At 32.3% G+C, this 11,618-nt stretch overlaps 1 protein-coding gene across 1 annotated transcript; it reads left to right on the top strand.

The window, feature by feature from the left end:
• Positions 1–6: 6 nt before the first annotated feature.
• Positions 7–378, top strand: LOC118755218 (heat shock 70 kDa protein cognate 4-like; the record flags this gene model as incomplete). The annotated part of the gene is made up of 1 exon (XM_036490067.1): positions 7–378. A coding segment is annotated over one exon (219 nt), but the record flags the coding sequence as incomplete, so codon positions are not given.
• Between the last annotated feature and the right edge of the window lie 11,240 nt (positions 379–11,618).

Genomic DNA, 11,618 nt, shown 5'->3' with positions numbered 1-11,618 from the left:
TTGCAGAAATGTAATGAGACTATCACATGGTTGGATACCAACCAGCATGCGGAGAAGGATGAGTTCGAGTATAAACAGAAGGAATTGGAGCACATTTGTAGCCCAATTATAACGCGTTTGTACCAAGGTGGCGCACCACCACCACCACCACCACCAAATGCAGCTGGTGGTGGTCCCGGTGCTGGTGGCGCTGCTGGTGGGCCGACAATTGAAGAGGTGGACTGAACGAGTTTTGGGCGCCAAAATACATTTGGTGGAATTTAAAAAGTTAAAAGGCGTAAAACATATTTTTTGACGTTCTTTTATTTTTCTAAATAACATTTTTTTTATTTGTTGTTATCTGATGCTTTAATTCGTATTTAAGTATCATCTATTTTACATATCTATACATAAATTGTAACAACATAAACTACACAAATTGTTTTGGAATTGTGGTTTTGGCGAAAGGATAATAAATGTAAATCGATTTTGTGGTTTATTGTGTTTTCGTTATTTCTTTTCTTTGTTGTAGAGTTTTGTACAGGTAACCTTTTTCGTGAAGTGTGAAATACGCTTCTCTTAGACGCATACCTAAAGTATGCAATGAACTTGAAGGAAAGCATAATTCATTGCATACAGGATGTTTTACCTTGTTTGCTGGTGATCGAAAGATAAGTCTTCCACACTTGTTTGAACTCAAGTGATGCAAAATTTTAAATTAAAAAAAAATCGTAAAAGCAAACACGTTTAAACATTTTTGGCTCACTTTTGTTTATACAACACCTCCAATTGATCTTAAAAGATCCTGGAATTTTCAAGATTATTTTTAAATATGAATTTTTGAACTTTGACACATTTCTCTAAGTAAAGTTGTGGTAAACAATATTTAATTAAATTAAATTTATTTTTAATTTAGAATGGGGATGTGCGATTAATCGATTAAATAAATTATTGATTAATTATAATCCTGATTAGAAGTCGTAACTAATATTTTAATTATTATTTTTTCATAAAATGATGTGGGGAGTTGTAATTTGATGAAATCCATCATATAAATCAAAAAATGAATTTTGAATTTTTTATTAGTTATGACTTTTTGCATTTCAACGATGATGTTTGTTACGTCTTTTTGCATTTCAGGTGACGATATACATATGCATACATATGACTATAATTTTTTTTTATATTAAAAAGATGTTTAGCGATTATTCAGTTTTCTGATTAATAAAATTAATTACATTTTGATTAATCATAATGAAATTAGTTGAGAAAAGAATCCCTTCGATTCATCAAAAGTGATTATTATTTTGATTAGTTAATTAATCAGGTTGCGATTAATCAGCTTGTTCGATTAATCACACATCCTTAATTTTCAACACATATTTTAAAAAACACATATTTTAAAAAAACAATTGAAAGATTTAGGATCTTTTAAGAGCCAAAAATTTGTATGAGTTTTTGCTTTCACGATTTTTTAGTTTTCAAATTCTTTAACTTTTTTCTTTTCAGCTTTTTTTAAATACGAATTTTTTGTTTAGCCCCATATATCACCTCTAAAACGAGACCAGAAAGATTTTTGTAATAATTTGCAAAATTCAAGTGATATTCCGAAAAAAAATTTATTTTTTCCTTTAGCAGAACTTCCCAACCCTTGGTCGATTTGGCACGGATTGACCCATATATATGTATAAATTTATCTCGATTTCTTTAGGCTGTGATAAGCAAAAGTTCTGCGAACAAAATTAATAAAGCCTTGCGCACAAGTGCACTTGGGTATAAAAATTCGTTGTAATAACCAACACACCGATATTGAAACTGTTGAACATATTTTTAACATGAAAAATGATGCTAAATATACAACGTACATGAAAATCATGTTAATGAAACTTAATAAGTTCTATAGTTTATTTATGTACTGTTCAATTTTTATTAGTAAATTTTATTGTAATTTTCCAAAACAGTTTTTACAATATTTGTAGTAAGTAGTGGGCCTGTCTTTAGTATTACGTACTTCAGTTATAGGCTGTTGGGTAGGGTTAGCAAAATTACTACAAAGTTCTTTTTACAATATTTCTATTTGGTATTAAAGGCCTATTTTATAATAGGTAAGTACTATGTATGTAAGTAAGTACATAATCAACCAGTTCCTTTTTTAAGCTAAAATTAAACTATGTATGTTTTTAGTTTTTAGTCGTTACTATCTTTTTACCGTAAACTTTTTGCTTAAATAACTTTAACTATTACGAACATATTTTTTTTTCGTTAAGTACTTTCTTGTTCTTGTAAGTATGTATGTATGTATAAGTGTTAAGTTTAGAATTATTTAACTACAATATATCTACATACATATAGTAAATAGTTCACAAGGGTTAACACAACACAGGTTTAGGCATGGTTATAGAGCGTCTCTTTCGACTACGAGCACTATGTTTAAATTGGTAGATAGGTCAACAGGCATGTAAATATATAATAATTTTTTTTTTTTCTTGTGTATAGTTCGAACACTAGGTATATATAGAGGATGGTTATACACTAGGTATCTAAATTAGCAGCAGCACAGGTTGTAAGAAAAATATTCTAAAAATATATGGATATGTTCTACAAAGAAATGCCTACTAGGAGCTATTATTGTTACTAAAAAATGGTTTGTTTCTAAAAATTCATGGTGAAAAATTCTTGCTTGCTAAGTTAGAAAATGATCAGATTATCAATGATTCACTTTATGGTTGAAAGAATTTTCAAAAGGTGCTTGGCAGAAATTCAAGAAGAATGTGTTTAAGGATGGTTCCGAAAAAGTAAATCTAAAAGTCCACTGGCTGTTTCTAGACAAAAAAAAAAACTAGATAATGTGATTCAAGAGCTTCATAATTTGAGTCCTAGATCAGTGTTTTTTCTTGGTCAAGGAAATATGCTTTTACGACGGAGTCCGGATCTCTTCATATACATACATATGTACATATTTATGAAGGGACTGACATGAAATGAATCAGTTCGTAATGTTACCTCTGAATGCGAGTAAATAGGAGTTTAAGTTGCTGCGTCATTCAGAACATAAATTAGGTTAATTTAGGTTGAAGCGGCTGCCTGATCCAATGTTGGAGAGAGGCATACTTAGGCCGTCCGTTGGGTCCGTTGTTAGATGAATTTTGAGCTCGTATTCGATCCCGTCCGTTCAGCTAGAAGTGGAACCAGTTGGTTAGGTTTCTAAAACGCAAGAATCCGTAAATGCCTGCTTCGGTATGTGACGTGGAACCCAGACAATGTGGGTAGTAGACTTTGAAGCTAACTCCTTGAGGACTTTTCTACATGCTACCGCAATCTTGACGAGGTTTCACAGCAATACAGGGTATTTACACTGGCAAATTTAAGTCGGAGCAACATACTTTCTTTCCGTCGTAAAAACCATTTTACTGCCAAATAGACTACACATTAACTTATTTAGTTGAATTTCAGATGGCTGCTCGTTTAGTAGAGCTTTCAGGAGCACACCAAGAAGACCTTTTCAATGTTTTACAATTGGAGAAATGACGTTTGCATTGAACAAAAGAAAGTTTGGATGTTTCGGTGACTGGACAGTCATTGCGCTGAACATAACTTCATTTCGATCAATACTTTTGGACAACCTGAAGTTAAAGACGTCTGCTTAAAGTCAAACGTGTTAAGAGAACTTCCATAGTTTTTTCAGTTAGTATATGTACGAGTTTGTAGTATATGTAGATATATTCGCGCATTGATGAGGACGGCGTGAAAGTGTGTGTTTAACTAAAGGACGGACGAAATGTACTAACATATCGATTTTTAGTCTATTATTGAAAGTGATTTTTAGTTTTAAGTAAGTGGTTTTTATAAACCATTTAACTTAAATTTTTCAATGGGACGTAATCTGAAGTGGGCGAATATTGTAGAAATGAATTTGATATGTAGCTAATATGTAGTCCAAGAATTCTTTGACTTTGTTAAAACTGTATTTTTGTTTTTAAACAACAATTCTATGTAAAAGACTCGTATGCCGTTTTAGAAAAGGCATACACTAAGGAAAGTTTACTGTACAAATTTGTGTAGGTGGTGACGCTGGTAGTACTAAAATGATAGTTGTATAGATATGCGCTAATTTCGGTTAACCCCCTACAAGACAGCTGAGTATCATATGAGTGCACATATTCATCATTATCACTAATTACAAAAGTGCTTATCAAAGTATTCATTTTTGTTCAGGCCATGGGAAAAAATATTGAATACTTTTCCCTCAATGTTGTTATCATAAAGTCCTCAGTACTAATAGCCAAACTACGCATTTATGCCATACTACAAAAACAAAATCATTTGATAAATGCGCATGTATTAGAGACTAATGAAAAAAGTGCAATGTCTTGTAGGGCCGTATATGTAAGTGTTTAGGGACCGTAACAGTAAAGCAGTAAAGTTTCAGCAACAAAGCAAAACAGAGCTACATACATACATACATATGTAACTACATATGTACATATGCTGTTTTAAATTGTGTAATAATTAATATCTTTAGTTTACAAAGGTACTCAAACAAACTCACTAAAATATTGTATAATTATTTTTTTTTTTTGTAATTACATAGAATTAGGCTAACACAGTTTATTTTGTGTGTGTGTGTATTTTAAATTGTTTTTTTGTTATATTTGTTTCGTTTTGTATTACATGTAGAGTGTGTTTAAATACATTTATAAGTATAAATGATACAAGTATGTATGTATTTAGTAAATTTGTATTTATAAACTTTTCTTTGTAAATAATACTGTTTTATACTAATACTACACATCGATGCGAATTTGATGTTTTTGTTGTGTGTGTGTGTGTGTGTGTGTTAAAAAGTACAAAGGAAATTTGACTTCATTTACTTTATTATTGTGACTTGAATAAGTTTACACGGCAGCCATGATCAAGCAAAATGCATTCAAACCTTCACAAGTACTCGAATTCTCAATTCCCGTTTTACTACGATTTTATTTCGTTTTCTAAAAGAGGGTCGAAATGGAAATAATGTACACCGCATTGTTGATTGCAGTGCTTCTTAGCACATACAAAACAGCGAAATTCTGGCTACTGTCTTACAATCCGCCACAGTTCTTTCGAAACAATTATTAATTCTGGCCACTATATTGAAAGCTCTTTTCGGTCTTTCGATAGACTAAGGGCCTTTTTCTCAAGTAGGTTTTAAAATTTATCTGTCCCTTAAACACAAATTTTGTTATAAAAAATGTGTTGGAATTGCAGATAATTTTAAAACCTACTTGACAAATCAACGCTAGCTGAAAGATCTGCTAACGAGGAGGTCTAAGGGGGCCAAACGAATTTGGTGCAAATCGTATCCCATGCGTGTGAATGCAGAAATATTTGTCTTTATCCTAATCACGACAAACAATTTGTACACATTTTTCCATAGAAGTTCGCTGTATTTTACCAATCGTGTGACTAAAAAAAAAAAACAAATTATCGTCCCAATTTTTTTTATAATTTTTTTATTTTTGTACCAATAGACCATTAAAAGAAAGGGTTGTTTTGATTGTCTTTTGGTAAAAAGTTAAAAAACATAAAAATAAATTGGATTTAGAAAAATGTATTTTTCTTTTTAAAACAACAAAAACTAGAAATTTAAAGAAAATTAAATTAAAAAAGAAAAAATTTAAAACAAATTTCTAAATACAGTGTTATCTGGCTGGAGCGAACACCCGATGCTACGAACACCTCGAAAGAGTGAACATGAAAATTTTTCCATTGAGTACTCTATAGAGTGAACAATTTTGAGTCTTTGTAGAGTGAACAAAAATTAAAACCAGTTCCTTCCAAGTTCAAAACTGCAACGACAATTTTAATAACAAAAAGGCTAATCACGAATTGGGAAATCAGGTGTATGCTCGTATATGTTCGTCAAAAAATGCCACCGTTCACGTAGGTGAGCGTAAATTCCGCAGGGTTGTCACTGGCCGCTTCTTTCCAGCAGGATGCATTTCGGACCCCCGTCCGAATTTTCTTGCTGAAGCGGAGCGATGAGCGAGCTATTTTAGCCGACAGTTTATACTACATCCTCCAGCAGACAAAGCCAAAGGTGGAGTAACCAGAAGACTGCACAAACCGCCAGCACCAAGTGCGCCTCTTGTTTTCACCAGCAGCAAAGCAAGGATAGCCATAGGAAAGGTGAAAGCCTCCAAAGCCATTGGACCCGACGGAATTTGCATGCTGATGCTGAAAAATTTGGCTCCTGCTGGAGTGAACTATCTAACTAAGGTCCTCAATCTGTCTATGGTCTCTCTCATCACAGCAGGCATCTGGAAAATAGGGAGAGTGGTTCCACTGCTTAAACCGGGTAAGCCGTCCAACAAAGGAGAGTCTTCTCGCCCGATAACTATACAAATCACCTGACCTCAGCGAGGCATCAGCATGGGTTCCGTAAAGTGCACAGCACAACAATAGCACATGACTCCATAAAGACCCAGATAACTCGTAGCCTTAACCGAAACCGCCCCAGTGAGAGAACTATTCTAATAACGCAACTAGAAGACAAACGGTGGGCGGCGAATTATCTGTTCAGCTTTTACATTTCTAAGCTCCCTCAACCACCAGAGGTATTCCCGATTGTCTTTTATGCTGACGATTGCTCGAAAGCTCGCCGAGCTTTCTCACTTCTTTACTGCGCGGAGCCTAACCCTCTCCCCTACAAAATCCTCAGCAACGCTTTTCACCACTTGGACGAACGAGGTCAGCCTGCAACTGAGTATTCTCGTCAATGACGAACCAATTCTGACGGTGAATAACCCGAAGATCCTCAGAGTAACCTTCGAAAGGGGTTCATAAAACTACCTGCGGACCCAACAGCTTACCGACAGCCTTGAACGGCTTTCACAGAGAGCTAGTCCCGAGTTATATAGACTCTCGACCAGTGAATGCCTTTCTGAGAACGCAACCACCAGACGTAGACGAGACAGAGTCTGCCTCGGGAGACTCGGACCACCATAGCCCAACTTGTTGAACTCATACCTGAGCAGAATAAATGCTGATGTGCCAAATAAATTCCCGGCATTCAGAGAGACGCCCGATTACTCGCACCATCTTTTCGCATGCCCACTGAAATCCACCCTGCTAACGTCTCTAGCCTTATGGACGGATTTCATCGAGGCTGCACGCTTCCTGGGTCTACCGCTAATAGAGCTTGACGACAACGATACAACAACAGCAAGAACAAGAAATGTGTTGGCATTAGCTGTGGGAAAAGAAGACATTTCAGAGTTCTTAAAAATGTAACTTTACAAGATGCACTGCGCTTTTGTCAAATGCATTGAATGGGCTGAAGTCAATACTACAGATTTTTCAAGCATTTTGACATTTCAGAGCCTGAACGCAAAAAACACACGGTTATAATAACTTTCTTTTATTCTTAATATGTGACTACTTTTTAAAGCAATAAAATGTATTTTAATTAACAAAAAACTCAATCTGGATCTAGTGAACAATCTGTTTTCCATGAACTGGTCTTGCATTAATTAGTTCACTCGACCCAGATAGCACTGTACATATTTCAAAAATAGTTTTTCTTTTTAAAATAATAAAATCTGAAAATAAAAGTGAAGAAAGAAAAAATAAACTCACTTCTAAAAAATAAATGTAATAAAAAGGAAGTATAAAAAAATCTAAAAGAAAATTATATTAAAAAAAATTTATTAAAATAGAAAATCATAAAGTAAGTTCCTAAAAATTAAACGATAATTAATAATAAATATTTTTAATTTAAAACAATGAAATCTGAAAATTAAAAGAGAACTAATTAAGAAAATAAAATATTTTAAGGTTCTAAAAATTACATGATGTTAAAAAAGGTTTTTCTTTTTACAATAATAAAAACTAAAAATTAAAAGAAAAGTGTTTAAAAAGGAAACAATTTTTGAATATAAACAAGAAAAAAGTTAAACTAAAAAAAGGAAAAATGTATGTACATATAAAATAAGTTTCTAAATATGGAATAAAATTAAAAAATACGTATATATTTTTCCTTTTTAAAACAATACAATCTTACAATTAAAAAATAAGGACAAATTTAAAAAAGCAAGAAAAAATTATGCTGCCCAAGGATTCGAACCTGGAATCTCCCGAATAGCACACCAGTGCTTAAAAAAATAACGTTGTTAATTGTCCATAAAATTCGCCGAGCCGGGTACACCAATTTTCATCAAAACATGATTTTTCAACAATTGCGCCAATTGTTTAGAGTTGTTCGTTGTAAATATTAACCGATTTTGACGCTCTTTCAGAAAAATGTTTTTCTTGTTAAAACCCGCTTATTCTTCTTTCTTTCTTTAATTTCATTAAAATCGGATAACATTTCTCCATGTTATAGCATTCTACTTTTAGCAAATAAATTTTTCTGCATCGAAAAGTGTTTCGAAGTTTGGCAGGCCGAAGAATTTTTCTTGCACTTTGGGGATTCGAGAAAACGCTAGCTCTGCACTCCAGCATGGAACCCAGGGTCGGAAAAACACATTTCAAGGCAAACGTATCAAATTTCCTATTATTGAAGCGAGAATGACACAAATTTTATGAGCTGACATAATTTGTATTATCTGCTGACCAGGTATTTAACTTAGGCCCTACAGCGTGGTGGTTCTTATAATAAGTTCTTACAAAGATTGAATCGAGTCACTGAGAATTGTTTTGGCATATTTTTGCTAAAATTTTCAACAAATGCAGGAAAGAAATCTTATTCAAGTCCGTCAATATTTTTTTTAGTTTTTCCAACATTTTTAAATCATATAGTTTTTCTATAAATTTTTTTCGAATTCAGAAATTTATGAAAAAGATTATGGTAGTTTTTCGCTATACAACAACTGACGCACAAAGATTACATTTAAAACTAAAATTCATATCAACGCTTATGGGTACATTCCTATTTTATTTTCTTTTTTACATTTTTTGTTTATAACAAATTTTTCCTTATATTCCTTTTTAAACAATAAATAACACATGCCGATTTTGTTCGTTTACGTACATACACATACAACTACAGCTATAAGGACCACAATTTGGGTGTGTATATATAAAAATCCTTAGCAATTATACGAATCTATATATACACAAACGTAGATTAGTTTAGCTAGATTTCCATATATGTACAATATTTTTTAGGTATACTCGTACCTACATACATATGCACATCAAAAGGTACACATATACATATTTACTTTGCGTACATATACATGTATGCATATAAAAATTCAATGGGATTTAAATTATTTCGCATAAAATTTTTTGTAAACTCAAACATTATTTTTTCTCGTTTTATATTTTAACTACAATAACTTTTCATAATTAAAATATATCTACTTATTTAGTAAACGTAGACATTTGCCCACTGCAGTTTTATTATATTCTTCATTCGCTTATTTATTTATTAACTTTTTTCTGAATACTTACTTATTCAAAAAAATTTTAAATTTTATTTTTACTAAGTCTTCATTAATATTTTCTAGTTTAATTTATCTATGTCCTTTAGCCCTTAAGATTACTGTTATACTAGTCTACCTGTTTAGTTAAACAATTGCGATTTTTCGATATTTATTTTTATTTTCTTTTATCTTGGTATTAGCTACAATTAAGCGAGTACAAAAAAATACTTTTATGCTCAAAATTTGGAATAGTTAGTTAAAAACACGAACAAACAATAATTTTGAATTGTTAAATGATAAATGAAAGGAATATATATATGTATAAGAAAAGTGAAATGTTTGCTATGAAGACTAGTCGGCGCCCAGACTCAAAATTACATGGAGTTGTCTTTGCAGCATTCTGGGGAAATTAATATCGTAAAGGGACTGAACGACTGTTTAGACTACGTCGCACAGTGTCACGATCCCACATAAGCTGCGGCCAAAAATAGTTAGCTTGGTCCGATTTCGATGTAATTCGTTATACGCCCTTCATTTACTGTAGAAAGAAGAAATCTGATATATGATAAAAATTTGACAACTTCTACGCCCTCCAGCGTAGAGCGTAAATAAAAAGAGCTTATTTTATCTCAAATTGAAATTTGGAGGAGAACGGACTTCAGACACGTCCACCACACATAAAAATATTTGAAAAAAGTGATAAAGAAAACAAAAAATCAAGAAGAAATTTTATTTATTTTTATTTTTTTTTTTGAATTCTGGACGACACTGAAAAACGCAATTACTTCGCAAAATGCTGGTCCATGCAGCTATTTTTTCTGTATATTGTACTACTTACTTGCCAAATCAAAATATGAAAAAAAAATCGGAAATGATTTTTGTTATTTTTTTTTTAATACTCCACTAAGGTTTTGTTTCTCGATTTTAGGTTAATTTTTAATTGCCTTTGGTTGCATGCGATCGAAAAATATATGTATCAGAGATGTGCCCTTATTTTTGACATTGTTAGATCAGAAATATTCCGTATTTTAAAAGTTAAAAGAAAAATTTGACTAAGCGCTCACTGGTTTTAGTATATTCCATTTCAAAATTAGTGAAAAAATAACCCGATTTATTGTGAATTAAAAAGGGGGTTAACACATACTAATTTAACAGCTTATAGCTCTCATAGCTTTCATACTTTTCCCGTAAAATTTTAAATATTTCTTGGTTAGATCTTTGCCAATTAAACCCTTTACTCAGATTTCGTGGTTCGCAGCTTTGCATTTTGGTATTTTTTGGCATTTTTGGCCGCGCTCACGACACTGTGCGTTATTCCTTAAACCAATTTTAATAAAGGGCGCGAGTATGATAAAGAGATAACTTAACTGGAGAATAAAAATTCGACTCAAGCGACTTAATTATGGGTTAATATTTACTCATAAAAGATAGATGGGAATGAAAAGAATTTGTAAAGCTTTATAAGTGACCCTCATACAAGTTTTCTTTTTTAAAGCGTTTAAAATCTGTTTTAGGTATTCCTTATTTGAGTTTTATAATTATTGTTTTTTATCTATGGAAACTGAGTGTTGAATTGAAACCACTTTTGTGGGTAATGGCGGCAGATCTAAGACAACCATAGTTAAAGCATTGTCGTATGAAATCTCAAATTAAAATAAAATTGCTGTATGCATGTTAGGTTGGTCCTTAAACTATCAAAATCGTGGGGCACCCCTTTAATTTGCCTTTAATTACCTACGAAATAAAAATATCCACGAAAATTTCAAAATTTTAAAGGAAATTGCGGGATTCGCTAACAGGTTTTGAAATTTTTTTTAACTCGTAAAAAATCAACAAAATTTTTACTCTGACCAGTTATAATTCAGTGAGCTTATTTATGTATTTATACGAATAAGCTTCAATAATATGTCAAGTTCATCAAATTTCAAGTGAAAAGGGGTGCCGCTATACACAATTTAGATGTTGATATTTTTAAGGGCCACCCTAATGCGTGTGTAGAAAAATGTGTGTATATAAAAATGTAACCAACAAAAGGTTTGGTTCTGGGACCGGTACTTAGCAGCATTTGAAAATCTTGCATCGGATTTTTACTGTTAAATTGCCAACCGCACTGCAAAATTTGTAAATATTGGGACCAAACTCTTTAATGTATGTATGTATGTATGCCCAGAAAAAATTGATTAGTTACTTTTAATGGTTACCAACAATTTGCTAATCATTTGATTTTCTCGC

The sequence above is a fragment of the Rhagoletis pomonella genome, unplaced genomic scaffold (genome assembly GCF_013731165.1).
Source record: "Rhagoletis pomonella isolate Grant_MI unplaced genomic scaffold, Rhpom_1.0 Rhpom_scaffold_05649, whole genome shotgun sequence".
NCBI lineage: Eukaryota > Metazoa > Arthropoda > Insecta > Diptera > Tephritidae > Rhagoletis > Rhagoletis pomonella.
This window is presented reverse-complemented; position numbering and strand designations above follow the sequence as displayed.